Raw genomic sequence first — 19,121 nt, 5'->3', positions numbered from 1 at the left:
GGTAGACACTCTGTAGAGTCTGGCAATTGGGATGGTCACATAGTCAACAGATGTAATTGATAAACTGCCAGAGGCCACGTGTTGTGCTAGCTGTGCACTAAGAGAGTTTATATGCAACAAAAAGTCAGGACTCCTGATTTCTAGAATATGAGTTTGTTGGGAAAGAAAGACACATACTTAAATGATTGCAACTGGGGAGAATGGTTAGAGTTTCAAGAGGCAGAAAGAAAGCCAACAGAGCACTTCTGGGTTTAAGGGAAGTATCACTCTAATTCCACACTTTTGCTTCACTCCATTCTGAACCTCACTTATTTACCTAAGTAGGTTTCTGACCTATAAAGAGGTATTTTCTTTTCTTTCTTTTTTTCTTTTTTCTTTTTTTTTTTTTTTGCTTTCTAATACTAAGCAGTCTCATATAAGTGGGCATGTGTCCCAGGGTCTGACCAACTCTGGAGCTCAATGGGAATAAAAGCCTTTTATTCCAAACTTGAGATGTTTAATGTCTTTATTATGTTGCATTGTTACTTATGGTACACGATTAAGGCTTCTCATGTCTACACTTTACATTTTTAATAAACACTATTCTAGAATATTCCAAATAATAGCAATTGCCTAAATTTAATCACCCTACCCAACTATTTTGGCTTTTGTACATTACTTTTCATATGCAAATATGTTTTTACATGTATAGATACTAGAATACCAATTAGTCCGGTTTTCCTAAAAAGAAAGGTTAAATTTTTTTTGTTTGTTTGTTCATATGTTTTTAAAGAAGTACAAAACTGGCTGGGTGCAGTGGCTCACACCTGTAATCCCAGCACTTTGGGAGGCCAAGGCAGGGTACTGCTTAAAGCCAAGAGATGGAGACCAGCATGAGCAACATAGTGAGACCCTATCTCTACAATTTTTTTTTTAATTAGCCAGGTATAGTGGCATGCAACTGTAGTCTTAGGTACCTGGGAGGCTGAGGCAGGAGGATTTCTGGAGTCTAGGATTTTAAGGCTGCAGTGAGCTATGATTGTGCTATGTACTCTAGCCTAGGTGACAGAGCAAAATCCTGTCACAAATTAAAAAAAAAAAAAGGGAGAGAGAGAAGTAGATCAGCATATTCTTCTGTGCTATGGTCAACAAGAGAATTGGGAGAGTTACCCTTTCCTCAGGGACAGTCCCCCTGATGAAAAAGTCTGCTAACCAGTTAGTCATGGCAGAAGTGACAAAGTCTTCTGTTGCTGGATTTAGCATTTATTGTTTCCTAGATTCTCTATTTTCTTTTGCAGTGTCTAATTTGCTGTTAGTCCTATCTAGTGATTTTGTATTTTGATCTTTAGAAATTCTATCTGATTCTTTTTTACATCTGTTGTTTCTTTCCTATTTTCATGTCTTCATTAAATACTTGGACATAGTTATAATAACTGTTTAAAGATTTTTGTTTGCTAATTCTATTATTTGTGTCATTTCTGGGTGTGTTTCTACTGACTGATTTTTCTCCTGATTATGGGTCACATTTTTCTGCTTCCTGATATGTATGGTAATTTTTATTTGGATACTGGACATTATACTTTTATATTGTTGAGTATTTGGATTTTGTTGTCTTCTTTAAAGAGTGCTGGGCTTTGCTCTAGCAGGCAGTTAAGTCACTTGCAGTTTGGTTTGGTTCTTTTGAGGCTTGTTTTCAAGCTTTCTTAGGGCTGTCTAATGTAGTCTTTAGGGATAGTTTAACCTCATTACTAAGTAAGATGTTGCCCTTTTAGAGTCTCTACTGAATGCCTTGAGTGATCAATAAGTAGTCTTTACTTCAGTTGGTAGGAACTAAAATGATTTTTAGCCTTTGTATGCCCTTTGTGAGCCCATTCAGTTCCCAGTCATTCTATTGTCTGATCTTGTAGTTCTACCCTACACATGTGTGTCTTAATATTAGGCAAAGACTCAAAGGAAATGCTGGGTAAGTTTCTTAATTTTATTTTTCTGTATAGTTCCTTCTCCAGAACTCTGCCCTGCAGCTTCCAGCCCTCCAAGACTCTTTGAAGTCAGATCTTCTGGCCCTCAAACTCACAGAGGATGCCATACTCTGTGTGGGGTTGCTCATTCTACACTGTGGTCTTGAATGTGCCTCCAGACAAAAGCTGGGTGATTATAGAACTCTCCTTTTCTTTTTGTTTTCCTTTTCTTTAGGATCACAATCCTGTGCTGCCTGTTGTCTCATTCTGAAGACTGTTATTTCATACATTTTGTCCAGTTTTCTACTTGTTTAAGTCAGGAGAGTAAATCTGATCCCTGCTACTTCATTATGGCTGGAATTATTACCTATGAATAAAAATATTATTATTTATCATCTATGAATAAAAATTGTAGGTTTTTTCCCCAAGTTACTTGATGAATCAGTTTTGTACTAGTCCATTACTGTCATCAAAGTTATTCACATCTTTAAATAGTGTAATTATTGTACTTGGAAATTTAAAATGTTAAATCTGCAAATGCAACAATCCGCCTTTAAAATAAGAACAAAACCTGATAACCAGAACCAGATAAAGTTGCCAAGTCTCCTCTGGTTAGTTAGTGACAGAGAGAGCCAGAATTAGAATAAAAATAGGGAGGTAAGACTACTTATTGAAAAGGTCCCTATAATGTGCAGTATGTTTACAGGGATTATTGATTCAACTTAGCAGATACCTTTGAGTACCATTTATGCACTTAATCTACAGGAGAAATGGGAAGGTGGTGAAGTAATGGAGGCAGGGATCGCAAAGGTGAATAAGATATAACACATGTTTTAAGGCTTATTGTCTATTGGGGGCAGAGACTAGTAGATGAGTATTCATAAAACAACTGAAAGCAAATGTGGTACCCTGTGTACATAGAGGGAGGACATGTGGGGAAGTTGGGAACGTGTTGTAGAGGAGGTGGTATTTGATCTGGGTCCTCGATGAGGCATTACAGGTAATGTATCTTCCTTCCAAGGACAAATGTGTCTGTATTAGGTCACTTAATAGGTATTTTTACATTTCCACATGTACTGAAAATAAAGTGTATTCTATTTAATCAGGATGGAAAGTTAGATACATACCCAGAAGATTGACTTTATTGGTTATGTTGTTTAGCCCCTATATTTCCTTATTTTTGTTCACTTGGCCTAGTTTGGACTGAGAGTTACTGTGAGTTAGGTTGTCTGAATATTAGTGTTTCGACATTTTTGTTGTTCATTGTGTCTTTTAGCGTTGTAAAAGTATCTTTATGGCTGTAATCCCAGCACTTTGGGAGGCTGAGGTGTGGGGATCACCTGAGGTCGGGAGTTTGAGACCAGCCTGACCAACATGGAGAAACCCTGTCTCTACTAAAAATTCAAAATTAGCCAGGTATGGTGACACATGCCTGTAATTCCAGCTACTCGGGAGGCTGAGGCAGGAGAATCACTTGAACCTAAGAGCTGGAGGTTGTGGTGAGCTGAGATTGCGCCATTGCACTCCCACCTGGGCAACAAGAGTGAAACTCCATCTCAAGAAAAAAAAAGTATCTTTATTTTTCTCATTTAATACTTTTTGTACTAAAGTATACCGAGCCAGTTATTAAGATTCTAATTCTTACTTTATTTTGTTTGCATCTGACTAATTCACTTTTGCCCATTCTTTTGCTTTTGAAGCACTTTGCTTTTAGTATAGATTTGGATTTTGCTCTGGTGAGCTAGCTTGAAAATATTTTCTTTAATTCAGGCTAATTAGGCCACTTGGATTTATTGATTTGACTGATATATTTTATTTCAGTTCTGTTATATTACTTGTTACATTTATTACGTGTACTATATTATATTTACTGTGAATCTTTCAGTGTTTTCTTTGATTGCTTTAACAAAGGTTGAAAAATTCTTTCCTCTGATGTTTAGAAATGCTTATGTTTTTGTTCTAATAGTTCTTTATGCATTGCTCTTAGTCCTGCTTTTCTTATTTGGGCTTCTACTATTTGGCTTGTCAGCTTTAAGTGATAACCTTGACTTCCACCAATTACCTATGCGGTAACTCTCCTCTTCATTCCTGCAGGGACTTCCCTACCCCCAGCAGTTACATCAGGACATTTTGCCAATTATGGTATATTTCTCCCCAAAAGTGCAAGAATTCTAGCTTCCAAAAGATGAAAACATTCTGCATCTCCCTGCTCCGACTCATCCCAGAGTCACACTTCCTACTACCTCTTGTAACACATACAGCCTAGAAATGACCTTTTGAGTCTCAGTGGCTCTGGGAAGACTCTGGGTATCTGCATTAGCCAAGGTCCCAGCAGGAAACAGAAAGCACACTCAGCTGGGATTCTGAAGACAGCTTAAGGAGAGGGACTATTTATGGGTGTGTGGGCAGGGTTGGGGGAACCCACATGGGAGGATGAAGCACCCAGAGGCTCATGACAGTGGGAAGCGTTACTACTCCTGGGTCTGAGCAGCAACAAGAGGGATCATGGTTTGCAGAGCACTAAGCGCTAAAGCCCTGGGAGAAGGGCTGCCCAACCGGAGCTGTGGCACTGCCAGAATGGGGGGTACCTGGGGAGATAGGACATCAGGGGAGGAGCTAGGTAAGAAATGCCCTAATCTCTTCCCATCTTCTGATCTCCTGTCGGTGCCATTAGCCAAGCCCAGCTCAAAGGTGGAAGCACGGGTGAGGCACAGTGGCTCATGCCTGTAATCCCAGCAGTTTGGAGGCTGTGGTGGGAGGATCACCTGAGGTCAGGAGTTCAAGACCAGCCTGATCAACATGGTAAAGCCCCATCTCTACCAAAATACAAAAATTAGCTGAGTGTGGTGGCATGCACCTGTAGTTCCAGCTACTTGGGAGGCTGAGGCAGGAGAATCACTTGAACCCGAGAGGTAGATGTTGCAGTGAGGCAAGATTGCATTCCAGCCTGGGCAACAGAGCGAGACTTCGTCTCAAAAAACAAAAAAAATCTGGGCCGGGTGAGGTGGCTCACACCTGTAATCCCAGCACTTTGGGAGGCCAAGGCAGGTGGATCACCTGAGGTCAGAAGTTTGAGACTAGCATGACCAACAAGGTAAAACCCTGTCTCTACTAAAAACACAAAAATTAGCCAGGTGTGGTGGCAAGTACCTGTAGTTTCAGCTACTTCGGAGGCTGAGGCAGGAGAATTGCTTTGACCTGGGAGGCGGAGGTTGTAGTGAGCCGAGATGGCACCACTGCATTTCAGCCTGGGCTACGGAGCAAGACTCTGTCTCAAAAAAAAAAAAAAAAAAAAAAAAAAAAAGTGGAAGCACAGAGGAGTCCAGGTGATACTAGCTGCAAGGTCAGCCTCTTGGCAGAGAAGGGCTGAACAAGAGCTGGGTTTGAGGTAGGTGCAAATGGTGAACAACTAACATATTTTATTTTGAAGCTGGTCTAAATTGGAGGTCTGTTTACTTTTGGAGCGTATAGTGCCTTATTCGCTGTTGGTGTTTGTAAATTTTGCATCAAACCGCAACTCAGGGTGTTGTCTTCTTCCAACAGCTTGCCTTTCTGGGTGAAGGAGAAGGCCAACAGTTTGAAGAATGAGATACAAGAGGTTGAGGAGCTTGACAACTGGCGGCCGGCAGTGCCCTTAATGCATAATCTACTCTTTTCTGGTGGGTTAAAGAACCATCAAAGAATAGTGTAACAACTGGAGGAGTTGACCAGGCACAGTGGCTCATGCCTGTAATCCCAGCACTTTGGGAGGCCGAGGTGGGTGGATGATGAGGTCAGGAGTTCAAGACCAGCCTGACCAACATGATGAAACCCTACCTCTACTAAAAATATAAAAATCAGCTGGATGTGGTGGTGCGCGCCTGTAATCCCAGCTACTCAGGAGGCTGAGGCAGGAGAATCACTTGAACCTGGGAGGCGGAGGTTGCAGTGAGCCTAGATTGCCCTACTGCGCTCCAGCCTGGGTGGCAGAGCGAGACTCCGTCTCAAAAAACAAAAACAAAAACAAAAAAAAACTGGAGGAGTCCAGAATAACAGGCTCTTGAGAGGCTTCATAAAGGAGGGCAGGCAAAGTATCTCCTGGAGTGGATGTGTCTTCTGTCCTGAGGTTGTCTCATGGGCAGTTTTCATAGCCAAGCATTGAGTGTCAAGTGTGGTGGTTGAGAATTGTTAGTTTTGTAATGGAAGGAAACCTTTAACTCCATGCCTCTATCCACAGGTACTTTGGACTTTCCAAGACAATACTGAGCATAAACAGGCCCACAAAACATGTACTGACTGCACTCTGGCAAGCCTTTTCCAGTTAATGGTTTTTGTCATATGACTGTTCTAAATCCAATGTTTGACTCTAATGAGAAAGTGTTGTGTTTTGCTTTTTTAAAACTTTTTATTTTGAAAACTTTCACATTTACAGAAAAGTTGCAAGAATTATACAACAAACACCTGTATATCCTTCACATAGATTCTACCATTGTTAATATTTGTTCAAACTTTCTCTCTCTCACAACATTACAATTACCATTTTGCTGAACTCTTTGAGACTCAGTGGCAGATATTGTAACCCTTTACACCTGTATACCTACATACTTCAGCATGTATCACCTAAGGTCAAGGATGTTGTCTAACAACCACAACACAAATAGCAAACTCACAGAGTTTAACATTGATACGAATATTATTAACATTTAGTCCACATTCAGTTTTAGTCAATTATAGATCAGGATGCCCTCAAATCAGTCATAAAATACAGACATCATGTGAGTGTCTTAGCCTGTTCAGGCTGCTAAAACAAAATACCATAAACATAATGGCTTATAAACAATAGGAATTTATTTCTTACAGCTCTGGAGGCTGGGAAGTCCAAGCTCAGGGTGCCGGCAGGTTCAGTGTTTGCTGAGGGCCAGCTTTCTGGCTCATAGTTAGTACCCTCTTGCTGTGTCCTCATCTGGTAGAAGGGGTGAGCTAGTTCTCTGGGGTTTCTTTTACAAGGGCTCTAATCTCATTCATGAGCTCATGACCTAATTGCCTCCCAATGGCCTTACCTCCTAACACCATCACCTCGGGGATTAGGTTTCAACATATGAATTTGGGGTTGGGAGGACAAACATTTAGACCATAGCAGTGAACTTTCATTGCTTTTGGTAAAGCCATTTTCATTTTATTAATATCTTTTGGAGTTTTTCTCTAATATTAACTTGGTACATGTCAGAAAAACATGAAGTCTAGATCTACAGCAGGTGAGTAATACAACTGCCCTGTAGCTGCATTCCCCACTTCAGTATTGCCTATCTACACAGCCAAGCAGCGTGAGAGCTCAGTGACTATCAGTCATGAGTTTTAGGGTCTCCTGTCAATCAGACAAGAAGCAAACATTTGGAGGAAAAGGTGAAATCAAAAGCTGCCTCACCATCAGGCTTTGACACAATCAAACTAATGACTCTCAGCTTATTTATTTATTTATTTTTGAGATGGAGTTTTGCTCTTGTTGCCCAGGCTGAAGTGCAATGCGCGATCTTGGCTCACCGCAATCTCTGCCTCCCAGGTTCAAGCAATTCTCTTGCCTCAGCCTCCCAAGTAGCTAGGATTACCAGCATGTGCCACCATGCCTGGCTAATTTTGTATTTTTAATAAAGATGGGGTTTCTCCATGTTGTTCAGGCTGGTCTCAAACTCCTGACCTCAGGTGATCCACCCGCCTCAGCCTTCCAAAGTGCTGGGATTACAGGCGTGAGCAACTGTGCCCAGCCTGACTCTCAGCATTTTTATAGCCAATCTCTCTCTACTGGGGAACTCCACTGGTTGGCTAATGAGGGTTGTAGATCTAGTCTCCCCAAAACCTTAAAGTGGAAAGAGATTGGGGCCCATGCTTAGATTCAATGTGTCTATGACATGAGCATGATTTATTTCCTGGTCAAAATGTTTGTTGTCTCCAGACACAGCCAAAGTGAATGGAGCAGGTTTAGAACACAATACATTTGGCTGGGCGTGGTGGCTTACACCTATAATCCCAGCACTTTGGGAGGCCAAGGCAGGTGAATCACTTGAGGTCAGGAGTTCGAGACCAGGCTAGTCAACATGGCAAAACCCCATCTCTACTGAAATTACAAAAATTAGATAGGCGTGGTGGTTGGCGCCTGTAATCCTAGGTACTGAGGAGGCTGAGGCAGGAGAATCGCTTGAACTGGGGAGGCAGAGGTTGCAGTGAGCCAAGATCATGCCACTGCACTCCAGCCTGGTTGACAAGAGCGAAACTCCATCTCAAAAACAAACAAACACCACAATACATTCATGGCATGTTCATATCTGCCTCTAGACTTTACTGGCAGAGAGCATGGTGCCTACCACCAGCTGCTGTGCCTGACCACTCCTTGGGTTAACATCAGCATCATCTGCGCTAATCCTTTGGCCCCTGGGACACAGACCAACCTCTACTCCCAACATAATAATAATAATAATTAAAAAAAAAAAGAGAGAGAGGCTGCCAAGAGATTTTCCAGAACACATTAACTTCTGAAAAAATAATAATTTTTTGTGCCTCTGTTATTTAAATATAAAAAAGTATTCCTTCTCTCTAGTCAACAACAATGCCCCACCCCTAAAAAAAAAAAGTCTACTGCAACCACCAGGTGGGTTAATAATGGAGGATACAATATAGAACAAAAAAAGATTCTGCAGAGATTTCCTGATGGGATTATCTAGGTGGCAAGGAAACTACTCTTAGAAGGTACCCTGGTGTTTCGGAAGGAGGGAGTCCCACACCGTAAATATATTACAAAAAACAACCAAAATACAATTTTAGAAGGTTTGGAGTCTCTAGGTTTCAAAGAGGTCTATCTAATTCCTAGATTCTGCTCTAAACCAGAGTAGATATGATTTGATTTCTTTTTCTTTTAATCCAGGCCGCAGAAACCATGAGTTAAAAAAACCCCACACAACTGTTAGATGATTTAACTTCTTGAGTTGCAGGACTACATTGCATCCCCTGAAAATCAGGGCAGTTTTCCCTGGATCTGGTGTTTTCTGTGGGTACATCTTGATGGCCAGGCCTTATTCCACTGCACCTCAACAGCTGGCAGGTAGAGTTCCACTGCCAACTTTGGGCAGGAAGATTATGTCTGCGTGTGTTGGGGAGACAAAGGCATAGAGAAAGGCCACGTGGGAAAAATATGTGCATATCATAGCTGTTCCAGCTTTTGCTTCTTTCCAGCTACAAAGAGGCTGAACCTATTAGATGTAATGATCCCCTTCAGCTCACTGTAGGTTCTTTGGTAAATATAAACGTGTGTGTGCAGAGGTGCGTGTGTGTTCATTTCTTACTTTCAATAACTGAAGTTCCATAGAAATAAACTCTGTGACACTTTACAAGTACATTTCTTAGTGTGCAATTTTACATTGCACAGAGGTATTCTAATTTCAGATTCTGGGATAAATGAAAATGGCCTCTGTGGACATGAGGAAATATTGAATTATTCAGCTAGTGGCACCAATGTTCAAATCAGCGATCTCTGAACTCCCAGTTACCAAAATATTAAGACAGTAGGATGTTAAACTTCTAAAATTCCACAAAGAATTTAGGAATTTACTGTAGGATTCCACTAATTGTTCACATTTCTAATATGAGGCACCCAGTTTGGTTAGTTTTTTTCTTAGGCATTTGTATCTCAAAATCTAGACAGGTAAACACATTGTTTACAGAACTTGACTGGGTGAAGTATTTTCGAGTTGGAGCCCCTCAAGATCACGCCCCTGGCCTAAACAGACTTTTCTTTCCTGCCTTGGAAATCAGGAGAGAGCGCTTGGGTATATAATTACCTCTCCCAGAAATGGACAACATGCTTTATGTGGGATGGTGCACCTTTTTATGGGGCGTAGGGGCCAAGGTTGCAGTGTGCTCTGGAAAAGGATGTGGGAGCCCGTTTGAGATGACCAGTGTCTTTCCCATGCTGGGGAGCCCCAGGAGGGACTGTGGCCTGATCCCACCCTCAGGAATGGGGAGGCCACTACTTACTGATCTGAGAGCCAACACTGAGGCTCCTAAATCCAGGCTATAATGCTTACATGAAAAGTCAACATTTTGTGGTGTGCATGAAAGGTCCTAGCCTTATATCACATAAGCAGCCAAGATACCCCAGTGTCTTGTTTTCCGAGGAAATGTGTCTGCCTCCACCAAATGTGGTGTGGGGGTGGCAGATGGATCCAGCTCCCAGTGGTAAAACTGTGAGCAAGGGTATGCTTGTCTGGCTAGAAATGTGTTCTTTTGTCTGGGTACAGTTTGGGCTGGAGTAAAAGTTGGGATTCTGTTAGACAGAATGGATGTAGGGGCATAGTTATACTAAATATTGTTTGTTCTTTATCTAAAATTCATTTAACTGGGAGTTCTGCATTTTTATTTGTCAGATCTAGCAACTTAGAGTGGAGGTGGCCCAAAGGAGATAGATTTGAGGGCAAAGTAGGAGATCAAGACGGTAAGACTCTGGGATGACTTGGGGATGGGTGGGGGAAACATACACGAGAAGGAGAAGTGGCAACTGGGTGGATGGTGGTGCAGTTGCCAGGGCCGTCTGGACCCCATGTAGCATCTTTGTACAACTAAAGAATGACGCCCTCTTGGCGGACACAGACCTTTGGATGCATAGCTTGGTGAGCTGTGTGCAAGCTGGATTTAAATCCCCATGTCCTTGTTGTGCAGTTAACTCTTTACACAACCGTACACAGCAGCCCTGTGCTATTCACTGAAATAAGGAATGCTGGGGAAGTAGATTTTTTGGGAGGATGTCAATGTCAGGCAAGTTGACACTGAGGAACCTGTGACACTGGCGGAACTGTCTAGGGTGTAGTTGGGCATAGAAATCTGGGGTCTGGATATATGCACGTGAAAAATAAAGTCCCCTGTGAGAAATGTGTATCCCAAGCCTGTGCCATGTAGATGCAGGGTCTAGATGTAAATTACACAATTGATGCAGGGTCTAGATGTAAATTACACAATTGGAATATCCATCCCAAACTGAGCAAGGAGCTCAAAAAGAGCCTCGAACCTCAGGGCCTGAGCAAAAGCAAATTCTCCTTGGGATCACTTCTCCACTTCAGGGCACAGGGACTCCCTTGATAACACCCACAAAGGTGAACCCCTGAGAAAGACCTATAAAACCACAATTGAATCCACCACAAGGAATTGTCAATGGATGGAACTCAAGCCAATTTAGGTGATGTTTTTAGCAATACAACATGAATTATCAGGATTTAGGATGCTTGGAATTCATTTTGTAGCAACTTGACACCAGGACATTAGCTTTTCCTAATGCTGGTTGAGGAATTTCTAAATGGGAAGGCCGGGCTTATGGATGGCAACCTGGTGGATAGGGTGGGGCTAGAGAACCTGCCTTGAAATGGTACAGCCATGCAACACATAACAACATTTGATTAACTTTAGACTGTACATATGATGGTGGTCCATATTTACTGTATCTTATTTTTCTTTGTTTCTTTCTTCTTTTGCTGATGTCTTTTTTTTTTTTTTTAACAATTATTAGAAGACTTTTTTTTTTTTTTTTTTTTTGAGAAGAAATTTTGTTCTTGTTGCACCTGGCTAATTTTGTATTTTTAGTCGAGACGGGGTTTCTCCATGTTGGTCAGGCTGGTCTCAAACTCCTGACCTTGGGTAACCCACCCACCTCGGCCTCCCAAAATGTTGGGATTACAGGCGTGAGCCACGGCGCCTGACTAGAAGACATTTTATTGATAAATGTTTTGACTGTCTCTTTCCTATATTTAGGTGCACAAATGCTATTGTGTTACAACTGCCTATGGTATTCAGTTGAGTAACATGCTGTACAGGTTTGTAGCCTAGGAGCAAAGGGTTACATATACCATATGGCCTAGGTGCGTAATAGACTATTGGATCTAGGGTTGGTGTGAGTACATTCTATGATGTCCGCACAACAGTGGAATCATCTAATGATGCATTTCTGAGAATGTAGCCCTGTCATTGACACATGACTGCATTTGCAAAGCAGGATAGTATTTTTGTTTAAATTATGTCTGTTTATTTGGGAGATGATGAAGATTGTGAGAGTCATTAACTCTGCCTTTAAATTATGCTTTGGTGTTGCCGTAGGGGTTTGCCCCTAATTTTAGCCCTTTCCTGCACAGTTTCCTGGTGGTGAAAAAACTGGATGAAAGGGAAACTAGAATTTTGATTGTTTTCTCTGCTAAGTAAATGTCAATCCATCCAGAACCAGCTCCCCAAAGAGGGGTAAGGGGTAGGGAAGTGGGGGCAATGCAACCTAAAAATCCTTCTACTAACATTCCTGGTTCGCCTTTGTAAGTTGGATGGACTTCCAACCTCTTTTTCCTAAGCCAGTTTCCCAAATTGTGTTTCCTGAGTGTCAACAAATAGATAAGAAAAAAGGTTTTCAGAGTCAAATTAGTTTGGAAACACTATATAGTAAGTCCTCACTTTTATCATTGATAGGTTTTTGGAAACTGCGACTTTAAGCAAAAGGATGTATCATGTAATCAATTTTACCATAGACTAATTGATATAAACAAGAGTTAAGCTCCTATGGCATATTTCTGGTCACAAAACATCAGCAAACTTCTAAATAAAGACCAAAACACTTCTAATATTAAACATTGAAATAAATGTAAGCTATGCATACATTTAAGAAAGATTAGGCTGGGCATGGTGACTCACACCTGTAATTCTAGCCCCTTAGGAGGTTGAGAAGGGCAAATCACTTGAGCTCAGGAGTTTGAGACCAGCCTAGGCAACATGGTGAAATCCCATCTCTACAAAAAAATACAAAACTTAGCCAGGCATGGTGGTGCACGCCTGTAGTCCCAGATACTTGGGAGGCTGAGGTTGAAAAATTGCTTAAGCCTGGGGGTGGGGGTCAAGGCTGCAGTGACCTGAGATCGTGCCACTGCACTCCAGCCTGGGCTACAGAGTGAGACCCTGTCTCAAAGGAAAAAAAGGAAACAAAGATTAATAAAAACAAGATAAGCACTCCAGCTTATTCCAGTTCAGGGTTGCAGGTGGCCAGAGCCTATCCCGGCACATGGCAGGAATCAGCTCTGGACAGGAGACAGGACCATTCCATTGCAGGGCACACTCACACACACCCACAGTCACTTGGACTGGAGGCTCACCTGCACAGCTTTGGGATGTGGGAGGAAACCAGAGTATCTGGAAGAAATCCGCACAGATGGTGGCCCTGGCCTCAAATGGATTTTTTTTTTTTTTTTTGAGATGAGGTCTTGCACACGCTGGAGTGAAGTGGTGTGAGCATGGCTCACAGCAGCCTCGACTATCCAGGCTCAAGTGATCCTCCCATCTCAGCCTCATGGATAGCTGGGATCACAGGTGTGTACCACCACGCCCAGCTAATTTTTAAATTTTTTGTAGGGACAGGGTCTCGCTATGTTGCTCAGGCTGGTTTTGAACTCCTGGGCTCAAGTGATCCTCCTGCCTTGGCCTCCCAGAGTTTTGGGATTATAGGCATCAGCCACCATGCCTGGCCTCATCAATGTTATAATGAAACAATCTTGCACAAAATGATGTTATTCAAGGATCTGCTGTATTAACAAAGGAGTGTATCAGCGTCCTAGGGCTGCCACAACAAAGTACCATAAACTAAGTGGCTTAAAACAAGAGAAATGTATTCCCTTACACTTCTGGAGGCTGGGAGTCCAAAATTAAAATGTCAGCAGGGCTGGCTCCTTCTTGGGGCTCAGAGGGAGAGTGTGTTCCATGCCTTCTCCTGGCTTCTGGTGGCTGCCAGAATCCTTGGCATTCCTTGGCTTGGAGCTGCATCACTCCAATCTGCCTCCTTCTTCCGATGACATTCTCCCTGTGTGTCTATCTTTTTTTTTACTCCACTTACAAGGACACTAGTCATTGGATGTAGGGACAACCCTACTCCAATATGATCTAATTTTAACTTGATTACATCTGCAAATATTCTATTTCCAAATAAGGTCACATTTACAGGCACCAGGGGTTAGGAATTGAACATATCTATTTGGGGGGAACACAATTCAACCCTCAACAGGGAGAAACAGATTTCTTCATCTGACAGCTTCTTACAGGTTTTAATTTCAGTGACTCTGCAAGAGGGATGAACATGAAAAACATTTTTTTTTTTTTGGTAAAAATATTGAGTGTTCTACGCAACTGGTGTTCTAAGGAACATGTTTGGGGAACGAAGTCTCGGGTGAGTGAGGAGACGTTTAGTACTGGCCATGCACTTTACCAAAGATTCACAGTGACTGACAATACAGTCGGGTTGCCTGATGGCAGATGCTTCTTATGGCTGTCCCTCAAGAGATTATTGGCAGTTCCTGGGGCCTGTTTTTAGGGGTTCCCATACCTGGCTGGTGAGGCTGCAGTAGTGTGGTGGGGGGTGACTGGCCAGCCAGGCTATCCTGTAGGACTGTGTGTTTGTGTTCTGATGTTTGTGGCTACAGTGCTATGCTTTCAGACATCCTGGGACTTCAATAATGTTGCATTTTCTGAATTCCGAAAGGGGATATACAATCTGCATGTTCAAAGGTAAACAGGGGACAGTTGGCAGGGCTGGAAGTTTTATCTGGATGAGTAGGTTGTATAATGCACGTCTCTAGGGGTGTAATTCACATAGCAGCCATGCTAGATCCAATTTTCTTGTTATAGAGTGTCCACTTCCCAGAATATCAGTAGTTTTTGACAATTTTCCAGCAGGTGGCATGAAGTGTCTTGAGGAAGGGGAATCTTTTTCCAGGAAGGGGCACCTTTTTCTAGTTCTCACAAAGGTGACATATAGTATAGACGTGGCCCTGAGTGGGAAGGAGAAGCCATCATCAACTCTTGGAATATGAGATCTGAAAGGGCTTTGAGAGAGTATTGGTCCATCTCTGGAATTGTTAGGACTCTTGCTTACAAATAATAGAAACCCAATTCCAACTGGCTAACACCAACAGGGGAACTAATAATCAGAATGCAAGAACAGGAATGCAGCTAGGACTCAGGAACATGCTGGATCCAGGTACTCTGACATGGTCAGGACCTATGTCTCTCTCTTTAACTGCTTTTTTCCCTTCTTAGTCCAAAACATGGTGGTAGACAACTCCTGGGTGTCACATGTCAGATGTTCAGTAGTCAGCAGAGACTGACCTCCTCTATGCTCCATTGTTAACATCTCCGTTCAGTTTTGATCATATCAATCAAATAGCTAGTGGGGTGTGTGTGTGTGTGTGTGTGTGTATGTGTTAACATCTCTGTTCAGTTTTGATCATATCAAATAGCTAGTGGTGTCTGTGTGTGTGTGTGTGTGTGTGTGTTTGTGTGTGTGTGTCTCCATGTCCATAAGCATGACAACTAAGTGGATGTTGGGAGTGGTGTGGGCAGTAGGTAATGGTCACACATCCTACAGAGGAACACTGTAAACAGAAGTCACAGAGAAAGAAAATGGCCTGTCACTAGTCACATAGCCAGCTGACAGCAGAGATAGGAGAAAACCAAGATCTTAGATGGTTACATCTGTGTGCTTTTCATAATCTTACACTGCCTCCCTCTCAACAGAAAGTAGTGATTTTGATACAATTTCCTAATTCAAGATAGCAACAACTACAACAACAATCAAATCAGGAAATTCTTTAGGATGTCCTAGCTAGAGCAACCAGACAAGAGAAAGAAATAAAGGGCATCCAAACTGGAAAGGAAGAGGTCAAATTATTCTTGTTTGCAAATGACATAATCTTATATTTGGAAAAACCTAAAGGTCTCACTAAAAAACTATTAGAACTGATAAACAAATTCAGTAAAATTGCAGGATAAGAAACCAACACACAAAAATCAGTAGCATTTCTTTTTTTTTTTTTTTTTAAGGCAGAGTCTCACACTGTTGCCTGGGCTTGAGTGCAATGGCGTGATCTCAGCTCACTGCAACCTCCACCTCCTGGATTTAAGCGATTCTCCTGCCTCAGCCTCCCGAGTAGCTGGGATTACAGGCACGCACCATCACACCCTGCTAATTTTTTGTATTTTTAGTAGAGATGGAGTTTCGCTATGTTGGCCAGGCTGGTCTTGAACTCCTGACCTTGTGATCCGCCTGCCTTGGCCTCCCAAAGTGCTGGGATTACAAACGTAAGCCACCGTAACTGGCCAGTAGCATTTCTATATGCCAACAGTGAACAATCTGAAAAAGAAATAAACAAGTAATACCACTTAAAGTAGCCAAAAATAAAATAAAATACCTAGGAATGAACTTAGTCAAAGAAGTGAAAGACTTCTACAATGAAAACTATAAAACACTGATGAAAAAAATTGAAGAAGACACAAAAAATGAAGAGGCATTCTATGTTCATAGATTGGAAGAGTCAATATTGTTAAAATGTCTATCCTGCCTAACACAATCTACAGATTCAATGCAATCTCTATCAAAATATCAACGGCATTCCTCACAGAAATAGAAAAAAAAATTCCTAAAATTTATATGGAACCACAAAAGACCCAGAATAGCCAAAGCTATCCTGAGCAAAAAGAACAAAACTGGAGGCATCACATTACCTGACTTCAAATTATGCTACAGAGTTATAGTAACCAAAATTGCATGGTACTGGCATAAAAACAGACACATATACCAGAATAGAGAGCCCAGAAGAAATCCACACACCTACAGTAAACTCATTTTTGACAAAGGTACCAAAAACATACCCTGGGGAAAAGACAGTCTTTTCAATAGTGGTGCTGGGAAAACTGGATATCTATATGCAGAATAATGAAACTAGACTCCTATCTCTAACCATATACAAAAATAAAATAAAAATATATTAAAGACTTAAATCTAAGACCTCAAACTATGAAACTACTATAAGAAAACATCAGGGAACGTCTCCAGGACATTGGTCTGGACAAAAATTTCTTGAGGAATACCCCACAAGTACACGAAACTAAGGAAAAAATGGACAAATGGGATCACATGAAGTTAAAAAACTTCTGCACAGCAAAGGAAACAATCAACAAAGTGAAGAGACAATCCACAGAATGGGAGAAAATATTTGCAAACTACCCAGGGATTAATAACCTGAATATATAAGAAGGTTTTCCAACTATCTGAAAAAAATCTAATAATCCAATTGAAAAATGGGCAAAAGATTTGAATAGACATTTCTTAAGAGAAGACGTACAGATGGCAAACAGGCATATGAAAAGGTGCTATGCATCATTGATCATCAGAGAAATGCAAATCAAAACTACAATGAGGTATCATCTCACCCCAGTTAAAATGGCTTTTATCCAGAAGACAGGCAATAATAAATGCTGAAGAGAATATGGAGAAAAGGGAACACTTGTACACTGTTGGTGGGAATGTAAATTAGTACAGCCACTATGGAGAACGGTTTGGATGTTCCTAAAAAAACTAGAGCTACCATATGATCCAGCAATCCCACCTCTGGGTATATACCCAAAAGAAAGGAAATCAGTATATGGAAGATGTATCTCCCCTCCCATGTTTGTTGCAACACTGTTCACAATAGCCATGATTTGGAAGCAACCTAAGTGTCCATCAACAGATGAATGGACTAAAAAAAAAATGTGGTACTTAAGACACAATGGCGTACCATTCAGTGATAAAAAAGAATGAGAGCCTGTCATTTGCAACAGCATGGATGGAACTGGAGGTCCTTATGTTGAGTTAAATAAGCCAGGCACAGAAAGACAAATATTGCATGTTCTCACTTATTTGTGGCATCTAAAAATCAAAACAATTGAACTCACAGAGATAGAGAATAGAAGGATGCTTACCTGGAAGGGTAGTGGGTGAGGGTGAGGGACAGTGGGGATAGTTAATGGGTACAAAAAATAGTAAGAATGAATAAGACGTAGTATTTGGTAGCACAACAGGGTGACTATAGTGAAAAATAATTTACTTGTACATTTAAATTAACTAAAAGAGTATAATTGGATTGTTTGTAACATAAGGATAAATGCTTGAGGTGACAGATACACCATCTACCCTGATGTGATTATTATGTATTGTATGCCTGTATCAAAATATCTCATGTACCCCATAAATAAATACACCTACTATGTATCCACAAAAATTAAATATAAAAAATTAAAAAAAAATGCCCCATTACATGAGAGGTCCAAATGAAAACATTTGTTTGAGTTTAACTGGCCACAGGTTCGATGGTTTCCTATCCACCGCAGAAATAAATAGCTCAAGGGTGGGCTGCCGGCCAGCGTAAACCTTTGAGAGGCAAATACTACCAGGGTGGCCTAGGAAAATGCCCTCTTGCTGGCCATAATTGTACAGAATGTGTGTAAATAAAAGCTAAAAGGAAAAAGAAAGAAAATTCTTTAGCTCTTCCAAAAGAGGCAAAGGGAGAAATGAAATATAAAGAGATAGGCACTATATAAATACTAAATACTATCAATAGGGCATTTCCCGACCCAGGAAATATTTTGATACTTTGCAGGGATGGAGCCAGAGATGTTCTGAAAGGAGATTGCATGCGTAATTGGGGTAGGGTAGCAGAGAATTTGACAATCCCTACCTCACTTAGTTTTAGCTACGTTTCAGTTAATCTGCCTCCTCATTTATGAGGTAGGTATTGTTAGCTCCACTTTTCAGATGAGGATACTGAGATTCAGTAAGGTTGTTACCCAAACTTACGAGAAAGCCAAGATTTCACAAGATTTCAACCCAACTCGAGTTTGTCTAATTCCAGTGCGTATCAATGGTATTATTAATCCAGACTGAGCGATGAATTAAAAACTCTGGCGTGACGTGTCTACGGGTTTCTGGAACAAGCCTGGATCACCTGGGGATCGGGTGAAGTTGGCGTTGCCCTCCTTGCAATAATAGTTGCTATTGTTTTGGAGCAGTTACTATGGATCAGATACTGTGGTGGGTCTATTATCTCATTTAGTCCTTACGACAATCCTGAGGTTGGCATTACTATGATCTTTATTTTCAGGTTAGGAAACTGAGCCTTAAATAAACGATTGACTTTTCCTGTGAATAAATTCCAATTAGTGAAATACTTAAAAGAGCTTGATTAATAAATTAACAAAGCCTCCTTCTGAGCAACTGTGCTGAAATTCCATACGCGTGACGTTCCCACCCTCGGCCACTCGGTGACGTCACGATAAATCCCACCACTGTGTCCCAGCCAAGCGTCACCGCTGTTATCTCGCGAGAGC

The 19,121-nt window shown here is 41.4% G+C and overlaps 1 protein-coding gene across 1 annotated transcript in view; it reads left to right on the top strand.

Moving 5' to 3' along the window:
- SPATS1 (spermatogenesis associated serine rich 1) overlaps positions 1-8,971 on the top strand; it is a 33,827-nt gene extending 24,856 nt beyond the window's left edge. Inside the window, exons 7-8 of the mRNA XM_064360426.1 lie at positions 5,481-5,596; positions 8,833-8,971. Of these exons, the coding sequence (XP_064216496.1) occupies positions 5,481-5,596; positions 8,833-8,879 (163 nt within the window). The 3' untranslated portion in view covers positions 8,880-8,971. The remainder of the gene's footprint in view (positions 1-5,480; positions 5,597-8,832) is intronic.
- The last annotated feature ends 10,150 nt before the right edge of the window (positions 8,972-19,121 follow it).

This window comes from Aotus nancymaae, unplaced genomic scaffold, assembly GCF_030222135.1.
Source record: "Aotus nancymaae isolate 86718 unplaced genomic scaffold, 86718_ANA_hifiasm-v0.15.2.pri h1tg000040l, whole genome shotgun sequence".
Lineage (NCBI taxonomy): Eukaryota > Metazoa > Chordata > Mammalia > Primates > Aotidae > Aotus > Aotus nancymaae.
The sequence above is the reverse complement of the archived record's forward strand: the minus strand, read 5'-3'. Positions and strand labels throughout refer to the sequence as shown.